This window comes from Labrus bergylta, chromosome 1 (genome assembly GCF_963930695.1).
Source record: "Labrus bergylta chromosome 1, fLabBer1.1, whole genome shotgun sequence".
Taxonomy (NCBI): domain Eukaryota; kingdom Metazoa; phylum Chordata; class Actinopteri; order Labriformes; family Labridae; genus Labrus; species Labrus bergylta.
Genome location: NC_089195.1, coordinates 16,471,272 through 16,489,860, shown reverse-complemented (window position 1 = coordinate 16,489,860; position 18,589 = coordinate 16,471,272). Strand labels below are relative to the sequence as shown.

At 38.6% G+C, this 18,589-nt stretch overlaps 1 protein-coding gene across 1 annotated transcript; it reads left to right on the top strand.

Annotated features, from left to right (window-relative positions):
- The first annotated feature begins 1,022 nt into the window (after positions 1 to 1,022).
- Positions 1,023 to 17,752, top strand: LOC110000678 (polymeric immunoglobulin receptor). Its single transcript, XM_065961471.1, has 14 exons — positions 1,023 to 1,177; positions 1,302 to 1,628; positions 1,919 to 1,957; positions 2,807 to 2,934; positions 3,051 to 3,915; positions 5,045 to 5,350; positions 5,569 to 5,610; positions 5,698 to 5,805; positions 7,089 to 7,400; positions 11,534 to 11,857; positions 13,251 to 13,358; positions 14,206 to 14,304; positions 15,444 to 15,502; positions 15,585 to 17,752. The coding sequence occupies exons 5-14, from the start codon at positions 3,828 to 3,830 to the stop codon at positions 15,870 to 15,872; spliced, it is 1,734 nt and encodes a 577-aa protein (XP_065817543.1). The 5' UTR covers positions 1,023 to 1,177; positions 1,302 to 1,628; positions 1,919 to 1,957; positions 2,807 to 2,934; positions 3,051 to 3,827; the 3' UTR covers positions 15,873 to 17,752.
- Positions 17,753 to 18,589: the final 837 nt, after the last annotated feature.

Genomic DNA, 18,589 nt, shown 5'->3' with positions numbered 1-18,589 from the left:
GCTCCTAGTGGTCACACCAGAGAAGACACTGTGGCAGATGAGAGCAGACATTTAATATAACCCATTAGATCAGAACTCCAAACATACAACTTTGAAACTTTGAAACTTTGAAACAAGTGTTTGTGTCACGTTTCAACATAACATTGATGAATGATTAAAGATTAAATAGAAAAATAAAAGATGGGTTAGAGAGGGAAGACACTGACTTCAGAGTTCAACATTTGTTGATCTTGTTCTGTTTGTAATCTCCCACCCACTTAAACATTTTTTCATTTGACATTGTGGCTGCACTTCATTTTTATTTGTGTCATCACTTTCAGGCATGGGCGGTTCTAGGCACAGGCCAACCGGGGCCAGTGCCCCTGTAACACTGAGCTTGGTCCCCTCTGTGGCCACCCCTCCCAAAAGAAGAACCCCCCTAATAACACATACACAGTATTTGACTCAACAACCAGACTCACAATCTAGTATTAAATAGGCTACTGTTACTGAAACAAATATAAATCATGGTATTTTATGTTGTGGTATTTAATTATGTGCACTATTATTTGGCATAATATATAGATATTTTTTAAAGCGATCATTTTTGTCTATTTCTCACCTGGGTTTAATGTTCCCCTCTGACAAAACAACTGGCCCCAGTTTGGCCCCCTCAGTAAAAGTGGTCTAGAACTGCCACTTCTTTCCGGAGAAAATATGAAGTGATTTTCAGAATTGTATTTGTAAAATGTACATTTAAATATTTACACCTATCCCTGATAATCAGGTCAGCTGTTACCCTGCTGCTGCCCAGATCTTGTAAAAAAAAACAAATGTGTAAACAACATGTAGCAGACTGTTATTTAGATTTTAAGATTTGGTTTATTTGTCATTTTTCTTCTGTACCTGCAATCATAATAAAGGTGAAATGCTGCTTTCCAAACCTTGAGCAGACTTCACTCTCATAAGGTAGAGGATATGAGTGCTTTGGGTTTTTTATGAAAGAGGAGGAGAACTAAAGGCATTCACATGAAAGCGCCAGAGTGAACACACCTACATATTGTTTAGCATAGGTGTCTGCCTTAATGTGCGACTGGAAAGAAGAACGTGTGTTTTGACTGAATGCGAGCGCTGGGAGTAATGGGAGCAAACAGGAGAGCAACAACAACAATACTCCTTATTTCACTGCAAATCCAAGGTGGGCTGAATGCTTAGACTGTCACTGTGGCTGTTTTTTGACTTTATTTGAGTTACTCTGTGTCGAATATTATTTGAAAATGTGGTTATTTTTCCAACACAGTTCTTTTTTTTATGTCTGACAGCTCTGATGAGTGTAAAAACCACAGTGGGTGGTGTGGAGGGTCAGACATTTACCTTCAGATGCCAGTATCCAGGCGACTACCGGATCAAAGCTAAGTACTTTTGCCTTGATGTTGACGACACCTGCTCCATGCCCATAATACAAACAGACAAACATGAGCAGTGGGTGGAAAAGGGACGATACTCTATGTATGACAACACCACCGCAGCATTTTTCATTGTCAGGGTGGACAAGCTTACTTTGGAGGACAGCGGGACATACCGCTGTTTGGTAGACATCAGCGGCTCCCCTGATCACAGCAGCGTCATCAAACTGAATGTTTCTCGAGGTACAGTATGTCATCTCACAGCCCAGGGTCACTGTTTCACATTTTACTTAATGATCCTCATAGGTTGCTTACAGGACATAACATTTATAGTTTATATCAAAGCAGAATACGTTATTCTTGGGCCTGCTTTTACTGTAAATGAGAACTGAGTAAGATGAATTCCCAAGCATGTTCTTCTTTTTTGAACTTCCGAATTCTCGTAAAGCTTCTCTCTCCCCCTTAACAACAAATAATGCAAAAAAGAAAAACCCAAGTGAAATAAATCTCTGTTTTGTACTTTTACCTTACAGTAACTGCAGCCGTCTTCCCAAATGATTTCACAGTGGACAGTAAGTGATTTGTGCTTGCTTGTGTTCATGCAAAGTGAAATCATTATGTTATCTTAGGATACTTAAAGAGCAGGCCTAGACTGTGCTCTGTGTTATATTTAGACAGGGGCATCGTAGAAGGGGGGTAAGTGGGGCTGACTATTCATGGCCCATATGGAGGTAGATGCAATTATTGTCTCTGAAATAATAGTTTGGATTTGTTTCTCCTGGAGAAATAACTTTTATTGTTATGGTTAAACTGGCCAAATAAAGAATTCATAAGCCTTTCTTCACACTGAAAAATGAAAACTGTAGAAACATTTTAGATGTTTAACAAAGATTAATGTATCACAAATAGGGCTGTCAAATGATAATAAGTTATATTAATCGCTGAATTTCAATAATCAATCGAAATTAATCACATTTCTAATCTCACGTTTCCATTATTTGGCATTTAAAAAATTAGTTTGGCTTTTATTTTGATTTTTTTTACTCTCTTAACATGAGGGCACTTTACTTCCTGTTTGAATTCAAACCTGCTTTAGTTTAGAAATAAAGTAAGGAACTTCTGGTAGATCGAAAGTTATGACATTAACGAAAAAGGAACTTAAAAACCAAATGAATACAGCTAAAGAGAACAGTAAAAAAATGTGAAATGTTTCATGTCCTTAGATGGATGTTACTTTTGACTCGACAATGTAGCTGACCAGGAGTTTTTTACAGTGTTGTTTAATTTAAACCTCAATTGAGATTTGAAGGGTGTAAACCTAAGTTGAACCTGTGTTCATTCTGTGTTCAAAGTGTTTAAAATTCAAGGGTGTGTGATTAAATGTCCTGTGAGGTAAACTTCTGTTGTTTCCTGATCTGCAGAGCTCCACCTGCCACTGTACCTGACCGCTGTGATGTGTGTGGCAGCAATTTTCTGTGTGTGTATGTTTACACTATGTCTTCTGATGGCTGTTAAACAGCGAAGAGGAGAATCACAACGGAGCAGAGAGGTTTGTTAATGACGCAAACATGAACTTGGGGGGGGGGGTCTTGTTTCCCTACTTAAAACATCATGTTACCCATTCAACATAGTTGAGAATACACTGATTTTTGTTCACCCCCACAGACATCAGTTTATGAGACCATGATGCCACGTGTAAGCACTGAACCTCAACTCTGCTGCAGCTATTCCCATCCAGACTGCAATGAGCTCTCAACTTTACCTCCACTACCCCCTGATCTCTGCTCCCACTTCACATCAAAGAATCGAGAGTCAGCAGTCACTCTCAGCCCTGGTGAATACGAGGATGTGGGTGTATCAGAGCACATCTCACAGTACCAACAGCTGGATCTGGAACATTTAGAGGAGCACGTTTATCACTGTCTACATGGAAACAACAGCGATAAAAAAGACGAGAGTCCAGGATTAAAAAAGCAGATAACATTTGATGCTGTTCAAGGATAATTCCAGCTTCTTGATGATATATTTGTCCATATTTTTATATAATGTAACTTTGTAAATTGAGAGTACTTGAAATATTACCTTAGTTTTCTTGTAGCTGTCTCACTTACTTACTTGTACATTATGTAAGGGCTAATGTATAGTGAGTGGGTTGTTAGAGCCTGGTGGAACCCCAATAGGGGGAGCAGAACCCAATGCAAAGCGGGGTCATGAAGCTGTTCCTCCATTTCAACAACCTGCTCCCTTTACATTATCCCACTTGGCAACAGATATGATTATTATATTTTAACAAATAAACCAAGTGGTTACATCTTGTGTTCATCTTTTACCGGCCTAGTTTATTTTGAACTTGAACGGACAGGCAGGAGATAGGCAGGACACACTGTGGTTTAGACACGGGGCTAAAAAGGAAGTGCAACAAAAAAGAAGAACTAACGACTGATGCAGAGTGCAGAGAACAGACAAAGACGTACAGATCCATACAGAAACATGGAGAAGATTTCTTTTATCGCAATTTTACTTCTTGGGGGTGAGTTTACTTCTATAACTTTCTGGATACGTGTTTTTCTTTCAAATCTTTGCCGACCTTGTGGTTATGAGTTTCCTTTAGTGGACGAGACTCCACTTTTTAACATTTATTCCTCTTTTTAACATTTATTTTTGGGCTTTTTGTGCCTTTAATGGAGATATAGCACAGTGGATAGAGTCAGAAATCAGGGAGTGAGAGAGTGAGGAATGACAAGCGGGAAAAGAGCCACAGGCTGGATTTGAACCTGGGCCGCCCGCTTGAAAGACAATAGCCTCCATACATGGGGTGCGCGCACTAAACACTGCGCCACCAGCGCCCCATTTATTCCTCTTTTTGTCGGACGCCTCAGAAGCTCCTACTGTCATTATTTTCCAAATATAATCCCTAATCTTTATATTAAGCATTTTATGTGAGCTCAGTGAATGTTGTGTCATTTTGAGGTGTTGTAGAGAGTTGTTAAGAAACCACAATATACCACATGAGCAGCCTTTAATAACTGGCAACTTGTTTTTGAAATGTCTTTTGAATACTTTCCCTTTTCTGGTGAAATATTAGCTTCTTTTTAAAAGAAAGAACGCTTAAAATATACATTGCAAAAAAAGTAAGGAAATTTGTGTTTGGTAGATTATTTCTTTGTTGTAACAATGCTTCTTGGCAATAACTCTTATACTGTTGGGAAGCCTGTTTATTTCCCTTTTAAATTGTGCCACATTTGTAAGGAACATGCATTTGTGGGATGAGCAGCAGAGCTGAGTATGTGGGTTGCAGCCATGAAAAACTAACCAAACATTCACTTCCATGCCAAACAGCCTATTCTGCTGTTGACTCTTTTTTGGTGGTGTTTAGTCTGAAGTCTGAAGAAACAAGAGATATTGGCAGTTAACAGCTCTGCTGCTTATCCCACAAATGTATGTTCCTTACAAATGTGGCACCATTTAAAAGGGAAATAAACAGGCTTTCCAACTGTATAAGTAACATATAGCATTGTTACAACATAGAAATATTCTACCAAACAAAAATGTCCTTACTTTTTGTGCAATGTTTATGTATTGTTCCTTATTGGATGCATATATCTATTGCCAATATGAATGAAGACGTAACCAATTGTGCGGTCTGTATGTTCTGGCAGCCTTATGGGAGACTGCAGCGATGTCCGTAACGGAAGTGTCGGGAAAGAAGATAACGATAATATGCTCTCATACCTACGCAACTTCGAACGTCAAATATTTCTGCAAAGGAGCGTGTAACGATGCAGACATCCTAATAACTAGCAGGACAACAGATCACTCTAACAAATACAGCCTCAAAGATGAAGGAAACACGTTCTCTGTGACCATATCTGATCTGACAGTGGCCGACTCAGGAACTTACTGGTGTGGAATAGAGAGGGTTGGTGTGGACACGTACAATCAAGTGGTCCTCACAGTTACAGCAGGTGAGTAATCCAGCTCTGCATGAATAGCTCTTTATGACGCTTCGAGACCTTTGTTCTGTTTCCTTTTCAATGAAATGTGACAAATATTTCACAACACCATCTGTCTCAAAATGGTCTTCTCTTTTTCACAACACAGTCATTACAGGAAAGAAATGTGACACAGGAAATCTGCATATGACACAGCAAAAATAAAACATCATTCTTTCTTTTTTCTTCAGATCCAAACATGTTAAATGAGACAATCAATACACAGTCCTCAAGTAAGAAACTTTCTGTTTATGGTTTATGTGTAAAGAAGAAAGTACTGCGTGTTACATCATTACTAAGACCTGATATTTCTGTTTCAGAGAAGATGGTGTATATTGGAGCAGGTCTTGCGGTGATCGTGCTCGCTCTGGCAATTTTTCTTATAATATTCTTCAAATATCGAAACAGAGATGTCACTTCATCCAAAGGTAAAAGACTCTTGATGGCATGATGGCTAATTGTAAAAAAAACACCAAGATATACTCAAGCATATTTTATAAAAGAACCTCAACAGCAACTGTTATGTTCCCTGACATAGCTTGGGCAGGAGGGGAGTAACTGTAATCTAAAACCCAGGGAAAGGAAACACAAAATAAAAGCGGAGCCAGTCTTTAATTGATAAAGTCCAAAGAAACTACTGACCCTGACTGCCAGCTCCCTCCTGCTCATTATACTCTGTACACTGATTGCAGGGTGGGCACAGGTGTGCTCCATCAGTGTCTGCAATGAGGCAAGGAGCACCACCTGGAGGGACCACAAAAGAGAGAGAAAGAAAACAAAAAGAACACGAACGCACAACACTACAGCAACCTGAAGAAACCTCCAAACACACATTTAACCTTCAGTGATAAAGGCTGGAAACACACTGGAGGATTGTCAAATCTTAACCCATTTTAAAAAAAAGGGGGGACCACAGACATGAGGACAGTTTCAACCTTCTTTTAAGATTATTATCTCTGAACGCACACATTCTGCCAGACCAGAGGTCACACACCTGCTAGTAACGATGCCACAGTGGCGATTCCACAGACACGAGAGCTCACAGAAACTTGCGTAATCATATGTAACTTCAGAGAGAAAAAACGTATATGGAGGACAAGTGACGCTCGAGCTGGCTGCCCTGGCGTGCGTTCCCTTTTGCAGCGAAAAACCAAAAATGAGAAAGAATGGGTGAAATCCTGGCTTCATGTTTGCTGCCATGCTTTGAGCTGTAGTACACAACATCCAGTTGGAAACCCTTTCCAGGGTTCCTGCTGGCTCTCATTAGGTAACATCAAACATATTTGATAATTACAATTCCAGAACAGGCAAATCGAGTCTGTCCTAATCGGGCCTAAAATCAAGTGTTTCAGCAGCCGTACACAACGATTTATCTCCGATATGGTTCGATGATTTAATGATGCAGGCTGTCATGAGCTGTAAAGACGGTAAAGCCCCTCCAGACAGATGAGGGATTTGGGCTAAATGAATAAGATAATATGATGTGCTCTAAGCATTAAGCACATTAATATTTACTCTAGTATTTGTTAAGTGTGATGTTTCTTTTGTCTTCTCCTAGTGTTTCCTGTTAGACAAACAAAAGTGTTTTTTTAATTTCATTTAATGCAACATTATGGCATTAAAAGAAAGACTCATCGTTTTCAGGAAGTAAAAGTCAAAATGTAGCTTTTACTTCTTGGGGGAATGAATTATGTAATCACTGTCTGTACAGGAAAGATCCAGGACACAGTCTACGCAACACAGTCCAATAAGAAACAAGATGGACACGTCACTACTTCGTCTACAGTTGCCAAAGAGGCTCAAAAAACAGGTCATACCAGCAGAGGTCTCACGGATAATATTTACTCCAGCGTTAACGTTTCCTCCGAGCCTCAGGTCCAATCAGACGGCCTCTTTTACTCCACCATTAGCTTCAAGAGGAATGCTGACTGCAGACCTGTGACACCCCGCACTGAAGGAGTGACATACTCCACCATTGAATGCAAATCTACAGACACATCCAAACACGTCAATAGCAGTGTGTGAAACTGCAGCCAGCGGTCTGAACTCAGTGATGATCTACTTTCAATGTTGATGCAGGAAATCCTAGTTTGATCCTTTGATCCCAGTCATTATTCTCAGACTGAGTTCATAGGTTGAGTATTTTATAATTTGTAATTTATTCATCCTTTTCACTCAATCTTTTAATATCTTTATTACCGGTACCTTTAATATCTAAAAACGATATATATCATTTGAATATATATTAGAAGTTAGCTGTAATAAAAATATCATCAAAACTAGGGAGGGATCTGTTCCAGTTTTTTCATTTTCTGTTTCTTGATGACTGTTTAAGAGAAGTAAAATTTGTTCGCTGGATAATAACACACACACACACACACACACACACACACACACACACACACACACACACACACACACACACACACACACACACACTAGCCACACACACACTAGCAGGAACTAAACTAATACAATTTGACTTACAAATATTTTTCTTTTACAGACAACTACATTACACGAGGAGCTAAAATGTGTTTTAAAATTAACTTTGACTAAGCAGCTTGTCAGTGTCAGTTTTGAATCTTTGATGTTTGTGTAAATTGTAAAATTAAAGCTTACCTATTTAATAAAGATAAAGAATAAAGAACTTTGGCCTAATATGTTGAACAGCCATCTGCTGAAACTGTTAGAAAGTGGGATAGAGGGAGAACGGAGAAGGATGGAGACAAACACAGCAACAACTACAACAATGAATGAGATAGTTTAAAGCTACAATGTCTGTAATAATGGTAAAAGTATGTGTATTATTAGTAGCAGTAACAGTTTAGTTAATCCATTCATAAAGGATATTTTTTTTAGCTGAACATTTTGCTCCAGTCTGCATATTTTAATGTTTGATTGTTTTAAATTAGATTTGTGATTGGCTCTTATTTGTACATTTTCTTTGTCTCTTATTTTGTGTCAGAAGAAGTGATATAACACAGATAATGAACATGTATTGCATATTTTTAAAAGTTACACTTAGTGAAGAGACTTGTGGAACTATTTAGATTTGGTGTCTGAGTTATGTTGTTTTTACTATTATGTTTGTTTATTTGTAATCCACATTGGGTTCTGTTCTGTGTCTTTGTCAACTGACAAGACACATTTTTGTTTGCTCACTAGCTGCGATGGCTTTTAGCAAAATAGGGAAAAGCTTCATACTGGACTTTGCCTGGGGCCTGGGGCCTGGGGCCTGGGGCCTGGGGCCTGGGGCCTGGGGCCTGGGGCCTGGGGACATCCAGACTTATTTGACTGGGTTGGCCCAACTGGGGCACCAACTTATGGAGGTGTGGCCCAAAGTGTGATGTGTCCACAAACACACAGAAATAAATGATTTACCTTTTCTTGCTTCATATCTAATTCAAAATAACTTTTAAGAAAGTAATGAAAACTCCGGCACACTGTCTAACTTGCAAATATAAATTAGTTAGCTATGTTTTGGTCCTGACACATTTCCAGTTAACTGCAAGTAAGACATAGTGCTTTACTTTCCTATACCTGTCTCATGAAATCGTTCAATCAGACAACTCACATTTGCATGTTGTGGGACGACACAACAAAGTATTTATTCACAATTTGAAGTACAAACAATAAAAAATACTCTACATTAAAGAAAATGGCAAATAGCCAATCATAGTTTGCCACCCAAACAGCTAGTAAATATATTGACTCCTTTTATACTTGTAAAGGTGTATTTCTTATAGTGTATAGTGTTTCATATATCTTATTATCTGTATTGAAAATATGCTATTTATCTATATTTTATATTTTGTAAAGCTGATAGTAGAGACATCACACAATGATGGACTTTCAACATCAACTTCAACGTGATTAACCCTGAAGGGAAATTTGGTTTGCAGTCAGATAAAAACAACAAACATATCAAACAAAGGGACATATGGTAGACTCAGACAATAGAAACAATGTACACAGCGAACAACATTAAATACATAAATACTAGAGATCATCAGATAACAACCGGAAAGTGAGAATGTATAAAAACCGGAGTTATGAAATCATGTTTCAACCTGTTAAACTTTGCTTTCGGTGATCTGTATCTTCTGCCTGAGGGCAGAAGATCAAACCCACCTAGCAGAGGATGTCGAAGATATCTCAAGCCTTCTTACTGAAGGTGAGAGACAGATCAGGTCATTTAACCCAAATGATCATACTGGCAACTTTAAATATGTGTTGCAACCTGGTGTTCTGTACCTGGTGTGTCCATTTATAGATTATTTACCGATGTATAGATTTGTTTTACTTTTAATGTGCATTATATTGAATTTAGAGATGCTGAGGTTCTATGTAAATGTATCATTGGTGCAAAACAGGTATAGGTATCTTTCACACGGACATAATTCACGTTCATTTGTAAGTTTGAGTCTACTAAGTTAGTGAAGAGTCAAACTATAGAACAGTGCTTTTTAAAGATTGATAAGAAGGGTGAAACTGGATCTGAACTTGGATTAATTTGATCAGTTGTGAAGTAAAACTATATTTAGTCTCGCTCTCTGTTTCTCTCTATCATTTCTCTCAGATTCACCCGCTCATCTGAAAAGAGAAAACACAACTTCCTCTCTTTTTAATGCAAATGTTTCAAGTTTCGTGTTAGAAAGGAGAAGTAAACGCCCTCATTTGCATGGATGGACAGAAGGTGTGACAGGGACATACAGTGGTACACTGATGCAGAGATAGTAGAGAAGTTGAACACTTGACACAATCTGATCACTTTAAACTGTATTAAGCTATAGAAGCTGCACTGACGATGGGAGTATCAATAGTCATCATCTGCATTGTTACAGGTAATTATTAGTCCTTAATTTAGTTTTCTTTTTAAAGATGTGTGGGAAAATTGTGCCATGACATTTTTCATGTCTCTGACAGGTAGTGCGAGTTTAATGTGTGTGTCGGGACGTGAAAGACCTGAGGTAAAATGTGAGTATATCAGACTTTATTTGTCTTTATTTATTTTACCTTTATTTGGAAAGGAAGTGCCATTGAGATTAAAAAAAAGATCTCTTTTACGAGACCTGGCCAGCCATACAACATCACAAACACATTAAAGAACATAGAAAACACAAATCAGACACGTAAAGCATCAGGCAAGAATATTTTTATATTATATTTTTTAGACATAGAGTCTACTACCTTGTTTTAAATAAAAATGAAAAAATATATATAGCCATTAACAAAGAACAGTAAACAGGGTTTCCTCTTTTGTTATTTTAAATGCTGTAAAACTTTAATTAACATCAAAAAATAAGAAACTGGATGGAACAATGTACGAAGTGCTTGACTTCATCTTTATTCTGTTTCGTTCTCCTCCTCTAGCGCCCTCAGTTGATGTCTTACTGCACTGACATAAGACAACACCCGGGCTTTTATATAATTTATTTACAAAATCCCCTGAGAGATAAGATGTACTTGCTTGGTCCAGAGGGGTCGCCCCAACGGACCAAAAGTTCCTCACAGGCGCTTTATCTTGATGGAGTCAAACATGCCGACTCTGAGCACGAGAAACAAAAACACACCTGTGTTTGGTGTGGCCAAGTTTGTGCTGGACATAAAACATCAGATTTACAGACGTCTGTTGCCTGAAGTGAAAAACAAACCCTTTATGCTATATAGTCATGTTTCAGCTCTTTCACAGGTAACAACTCACCAGTGAAGCTCACAGCGCATCCTGGACGCTCTGTTACCATCCAGTGCAAGTTTTCAAGAGCAGACACAATCAACGCTAGACACTTCTGCAGAGAAGTTGAAAAATCTGATTCTCATTGCACAGATCTGATATCAGCTAAAACTGCAGAAGTCACAAGAAAAGACAGATATTCTCTGACCCACTACAAACTGACAGGAGTGTACACTGTGGTTATTTCTGATCTGACCCTGGAAGATGATGGAAGATACCGCTGTGAGGTGCAGAGAGCAGAGGACAATGTATGTTTAACAATGATCCAGCTGCAGATTGTAGGTGAGTATTTATCTGTTTTAATCATCCTGTTTCACAACTAAGCAACATATCAAGCCTTGATCTAAAATAATCTGCACTTAAATGTGTTTTTGTTTCAGACATGTGTTTTTATTCATCTGGATTTTTTTTTTTTTCAGACTGGGATGATATCACTTCAACGAAAAAAACAGAAGCCTCAGGGCAAAGTGTCCACATCGTCTGCCACTATCCAAAGTCGCATGAGAAGAATGAAAAATTCCTGTGCAAGGGGAAGACTCCGTTCAGCTGTGAGAAGCTGATTCAGACAACAAATCAGGAAAGAAATGTGGAAAAAGACAGGTTTAAAATAAGAGACAACCAAAGATTGAATTACTTCTCCGTGAACATCAGATTTCTGAGCACAGACGACTCTGGAACATACTGGTGCGGCTCTGACACGACATGGCAGCAGGCTGAATTCAACAAAACCCTCCTTACTGTGGGTGAGTGAAGATGCACTTCACACGAGAATGTTCACTCTGTACCGGTGCAGCAAATGAAGCACGGTTATGATCTGTACAAAAATGTCTCTGCTGCCATTGATCAAGTACAGTCAGTAGAACAATTGGATTGTTTCAAATAACGCTGCATGACTGAGCTGACGTTTTATAAAAAAAAGGGAATAAAAAGGAGAAAACTGACCAGCATCAAGGATAAAATGAAACAACTCAATAAAAACTTCAACAACTTCAATTGTTGAAACCAAGTTTGATTTAATGGATTAAATTTACTTCACAGACATGTTCAGGTTGACTATTATCACATATTTGTAACACAAACAATCAGCTTTCCTAATTTCAAGCTACTTATAGTTGTTAAAATAAGTTCCAATTTGAAGAGCTGCAGAAGTTTTAATGTTTAAAGGCTTTATATGTGATTTTTCACACTTAAATATAATATAAATCAAGTATATCCTCTGAAAATAACTCTGTGAGTAATGACTGTCTACAGTGGGTGTAACACCCGAGTCCCACTGTCTGTGATGCTTTCCGAGTTTTCCGAATCCTATCTTCAGTTTGTTGACATTGCCAGGCTGGCCGGCCGGCTCATCCCCTCACGTATAAAATTTGTTTAATTGAGGGACTAGAGAAAAGAAAAATAACATACTGTAATCTATGCTTAATTTAATGTCACATAAGCATTTCTAGATCACGGTCATTTCAGGTAAATTTACATGCAGTGTGAAGATACGAGCATAATAAAGATCGCTAGCATTAGTATGCTAACACAAGAATGCAGTGCGAGTTGTTTTGGTTTCATGCTGGTGCTCAAGGGCGACATCTGCTGGATCAAAAAATCGCATATAAAGCCTTTAAATATGGAGGCCCTGAGTGGACATGCAACTATACATTTTATTTACTCAGTTTTCCAATCTAAACAAGTTATTTCCAGTTGTTTTCTTGAGATCTCAACTTATTTATCTCAGATTCCCGGAGCTGCAAAAATAGCAGCTAAAAAATATAAAAGAAACATGGAAATAGGCTTAAAGGTACAGTTCCTGTTATGTGGGGTTGTATGAGTTACTTGTGAATGTTACGTTTATTAGCCACAGGAGATATCGGTCTGCACGGCCCCTTTACGGAAGCTATAGCTGTACATCGCTGTATTCATACCACATTGTGAGTCAAATTTTGAGAACAACTAAATCAGTGGGGGTGCAAGTGTACGCTGTATTTAGAATCTGTTCTGTGCTACTTTACTGTCAGCAAGCCATTTAATGGGATTGATGATTAAGGGATTATCAGACATGTGCCCAGCTACGTGTGCACGTTTTTCTCACATACAAATAATTTCACGAAAGCCTCTCTCTTCTTTTGGGTTTTTATTCCTGATCAGTTGATAAAAAACACATCAAAACCGAAAGATCAGTGCATTCTACTTTTGACGATGATGATTCATATTCAGAAGAGACTGATAACGATGAAAATGCCTCTTCAGGCAAAGGTAAGGGAACTCTTTTTGATTGAAACAAATCTTTTTTACAAATCTTTCTTCATATACTGTACACACACTGACATAACCTCTTGTTGAAGTGTGAATCCCGAGGACTATGTGAAGGTATTATGGGAGCAAAACAAAGCACCTGTGACAGTGGAATTTGTACCTGTAGAAAATAATCACATGTATATGCTTTAGGAGTTGCTTTAGGAGTTGCAAACTTGTAGAATGTTTTGTCTCTCCCACAAACACAACTCAACAGTTATACCTTCTCAAATCCTCATTACAGGTGTACAAATCCTATTTTACGAATCACAAATTAGAGAACTCATACGCTCACATTTTTGCTTCAGTTGTTGCACTGAATATGGTGCATAACACATTCACACACTTTCTCACATATACTTTTTTCAAATTTTTGCAGATTCAAGCAGTTGTAGTTGTCGACTTCTGTTTGGTCTAGAAAAATATCCAAGAAAAAAAAGTATATGTGAGAAAGTACAGGTGTGTGAATGTGTTATGCACCATATTCAGTGCAACAACTGAAGCAAAAATGTGAGCGTATGAGTTCTCTAATTTGTGATTCGTAAAATAGGATTTGTGCACCTGTAATGAGGATTTCAGAAGGTGTAACTGTTGTGTTGTGTTTGTGGGAGAGACAAAACATTCTGCAAGTTTGCAACTCCTAAAGCATTTCCCTCTGTGACTTCAAACTCACTCATGTGTGACTATTTTCTACAGGTACAAATTCCGCTGTCACAGGTGCTCAGGAGTTTTCCTGAGCTCCAATAATATCTTCATATTACTCAGCTTACAGCATTTATTCTTCATCTTTTTTTCCTGTTGTCTGTAGATGCAGTTTGGATTGGCATTGGGGTGGGGGGTCTGGTGTTGTTACTGGTACTCTTGGTTGCACTTGTACTGGCCAGACATAAACTCCCCAGGTCACAAGGTGAGGGCTGGACACATGGCAGAGAAACATGCAAAGCTGCATACACACTGTTGTTTCAAAGTCAATCTGTTTGTCTTTAATTCTCTTTTGATTGGAACAACTATCATTATGATTCTGTCAAAGTAAACTGATGAATTTCAAGATTACAAGAGTCATATTTATATATTTACTTTACATTCCTGTGATTTACATACTGATGAAGAAAGGAGGCAACTGTGACTGTATATAAGATATGGACATAGCATCTTAGCTTCAAAGTGATGCTTGTGCTGAAGTGTCTTCAAGGCTTACTATAAGACTTTCAGAACACATTTTCAGACCAAAACAATGACTTCTTCAGACATGCCTCCTTCATCCCTCAGCCTCCCCGCCCCCTCCTGTCTCCACACTTCCCTCTGCCCACCCGTCCTGTTTCACGGGTTCTGCAAGGCTGAGGCAGCAGCATCTGAAAACAAGACTCTTCAATCAATTTCAAGAAATGATATGCATCTCAAAATTTAATCGGTTGTTGTATTTTTGTCTTTTTAAGCCATAGGAAATCATCTTTGTCTCTGTCTGCGTTCGTTGTACAAAAATTAACCCAAAACACTCCCGTTACGGCCATCGAGCCCCTTCCGCTAACCGAAACACACGTAAATTACAGATAAAACATCAAAGATCCCTCAGGTCGATTGAGTCCATAGCAGAACAGACTCTGTAGGTTAAGTACAGACACTCATGGTTATTGAAAGTGGGACTTCCCTATAGGAAGAACACTGTAAATGGAAAAGGTGAACCAGCTGAATGCAAGTCTTAAAAACAGCCATCTCTTTTCACCTGAACGATAAAGAACGACAACGCAGTTACGGAGGCCCACATCCTTCCAAAGTGCAAAATGGTCACATCTGGTACACAAGAAATTAAAACAAGATGGGGAGAGCTAACTAACTCTAACTAAAGGCTACAAAACTGGAGTATATAAAAAACGAGTGATGACACAGCGGCTATGTTCAGTTCTTATGTACAGTCTATTGGAAGCAACTTTTCCAAAAAGTAAAAACCTGTCTTGTACCAGATTTTGACTGACAATGGAGTTACTTTGAATGCAGACAGATACAAATACCTTGTTGGGTTCAGCTTGAGATGTTTTTTTGTCTCAGTTTGTTGTCCTGCAGGGCGATCTTCAGTGCAGGTGACAAATGGGGGACAGAACACAGAGGTATGTATGTGTTTGTCTGTTTGTGTCTACGTAACTCTGCAATGAGGGCATCTATCTCACCACTCCACTTCTCTTCCTGTAGGGAAATCAAGGGGAGCCCGACTATGCAGAGATACAGGACCAGCAGGCGAGCTCAGGACACGTACTGCGTACCGTTTATGCCACCGTCAACCCACCCGCAGACCAGCTCCACTACGCCACCGTCAACACCCACAAGGACTCTCTCAGTGTCTGCACAGGCAAAGACGCACTTCCTGACACAAATATAAATCACTGTGACTACTCATCTGTCATGACTCAGAGTCCTGTTCACCCTCCAGGAACAGAGCGGATCGTCTACTCCACAGTGTCAATGCCAGGGGAACCATAAGACAGACTGCCCACATGTTTTATATATTGTCCATACGCCAAGAACCCAGTAGAATAACCACTCCAACACTTGCCACAGAATGCCACAAAATCTAAAAATACTCCTCGGTGAAACAGAGCTTTGTTCTCACAACTTTGATTAAGTCTTGACACCAAGAGGTAAACAAACAAGTGAAATTGGGCCTACAGCTATGCAGTGCAAATAAAAAACCCATCTTCATACACATAACGCTCTGTCGAGATACTAAATAAGAGGAAATCTGTAAAGACTGTATAGAAAAAGAAGTGTAATGCCTTCAAGGCTGTGCTGTAGGTCATTGCCCACACTATCTGAAGCGTTGCTTCATATTCTTGTATGGGGCGCTGTTGCTCACCCTAAAAATCAGAGCAACATTTCTCTGCATTAAGCTCTACAAGATTACTAAATATTGGTGTGGATTTTAAAGGGTTTTAAGAGAGGTCAAAAAACTCCAGCAACACTTGTAGTATGACGATCTCTATTCAAACCTTTCACTCTCTGTGCACCACTGGATAGTTGGTGAAGTTAAGCCAGACAACCCTACTCTGCTTCTCCAGTGCTTTGCTTTTCTGAGACTCACTTACCATGGAAGACCAACACATAAGAAGATACCTCAAAGGTCTAAAAAATATGATTGATCTCATACTGAAGGTGTTGCTGGAGCTTTTTGACCTCTTCAAGCCTTTCACTCTCTAGTTCTGCCAGAAAACTCTACATTCAATATTAATTGTTTCCAAAATGCTCCAAACAATCTACAAACAAAAGCACTCAACTAGGCACCAATTACCAAACAAAACTTTCTTAGCTAGAAGTCACGGCACAAATGGGCATAAGGCGGACGGCCCCCTAATTTGTTATAACCTGGCTCTATAGGCCATGAAAATATGGGAAGGACATAATGTGTGTCAGTCAGTAAAGTGTAAATGTTGATGTATAACATACTCAAGAGTACAGACAATGCTCCCCTCAACAGTACTGTCACTAATAAATACAACTTTTAAGTTTGGTCAAAAAGTAGAGGCACTGTTGAGCCTTTGCAAATCTTACATTTGTATTAACACTTAATGTCACTTTGCTGTCAATAGTTGTGACAGATATTTATACTCCTGTACAATTTCTATTGCTGTGTCGTTCATAATAACAGGGAAGAGAGATAAATGTCTTCTAAAATCAATAATCATATCTTTAGCTTTCTTTAGCTGTAGTCGCACAGGATTAGAATTACCTGGAGACCTTTGGTAATTTGGGAAATACTCCTCAACATCAGTGTTTGTTGCTCTGTTATTTACTGACATGTCTGATTGAAAACGTTTAGGCACTGCAAAAGTACCGCCGCAAATTACTGAGATGTCGATTCGGACGGGATTACTATTTGTGAATATGTACTTTACAAATAACAGACATTACAGACAATTTTTTAATAACTTCTGATTTGATTTTATGAAGGTTAAGTAATATTCACAATAAGGAGCGTAGCTGACCTGACTGACAGGTGGGCGCAGGGTAACGGTTTGTCAAGAGGCTTTAAAACCTGCCTCAGCCTGTCGTTAGGCTGACTGAAAGTTAGGCTGAGACAGCATTTCCTGCATGGCGGCGACCGCCATCAATGACCCTCCAGAGCCTCCTGCAGTAACAGATGAGTGACATCACTCAGGCTTCATCTGTTAATACTTACAGTCTGCATATGACGAGTTCTTTAACGAGCCTGTGGATACACTTATATCAGGTATACATTTCTCTGTGTGTTTTGGGAAAATTATATTCATTTAATTTACTATATATTCATATATTAACATTCTGTAAAGTGTGTTCATGTATTAACATACTGTAATAATATACTACTAATAAAAACATCACAAAGATTTTGGTCAAAATTGATGAATTTATTAGAAAATGAAGTTTTATCAGCAGTAAAGTCAGACGTGAAGAGTGATCATTTTCACATTTCTCTCGGCTGTGACATGTTCTGTGGTAAACTTTTAACACTTAATTATAACACCATGAGAATTACCACATGTGGTCATTGCAAAAAAGTCCATTAGAAGAAACGGAAGCAGAAAGCTTTTGATTTTCAGCTTCGCATTACCTGCATATATCGTCTTGATCGTTTTCAGAGAAGCTTTCAGCTAACCCGCTAGCTTCTAACTAGCAGCACAAATAGCTTTCTGGTGAAAGAAAAAAGCAGACATGAGTTCTTAAAAGCATACACTATATATAACAAGAACCACATTAATACTGCAATTAATATTGTTAATATTATTCTTATTACTATTATTATTGAACACTAAAATGCAGCCAGGCGGAAAGCTTCAGGCTGACAAGTTCATCAGAAAGAAAGAAAATTAAAGTGACATGCAAACGTTCTCTCTGCGTCCTGTCTTTCTTCTCCTCATCTTCATCACACTTGTCTTCATCAGCAGTGCAGTATATTTATTCAAAAGTCTTTGCTCCCACTTGTTTGTTCACTTTACAACAGTGAGAGTTCCTATTGGCTCAGGTTCCACTACCAGCAGCTGCCATTGGCTGAGCATGAATAATACTGATTGGTAATGTTTGTTTGGCACATCAACACGTTGGCTTCAGAACTCTTTTGGCGATAATCTGTGCATGTGTGTGCAAATGTTCGGGTACAAGTGTGTTGATATGGCATCAATGTAAACAATGAATAAGTGTTCATGTAAATCATGTATAACTCTTTA

Coding starts and splice junctions, on each gene's coding strand:
- LOC110000678 (XM_065961471.1), top strand. CDS start 3,828: ATGCAGAGTGCAGAGAACAGACAAAGACGTACAGATCCATACAGAAAC. Junction 5,351..5,568: donor GGTCCTCACAGTTACAGCAG/GTGAGTAATCCA, acceptor TTTTTTCTTCAG/ATCCAAACATGTTAAATGAG. Junction 11,858..13,250: donor CAAAACCCTCCTTACTGTGG/GTGAGTGAAGAT, acceptor ATTCCTGATCAG/TTGATAAAAAACACATCAAA.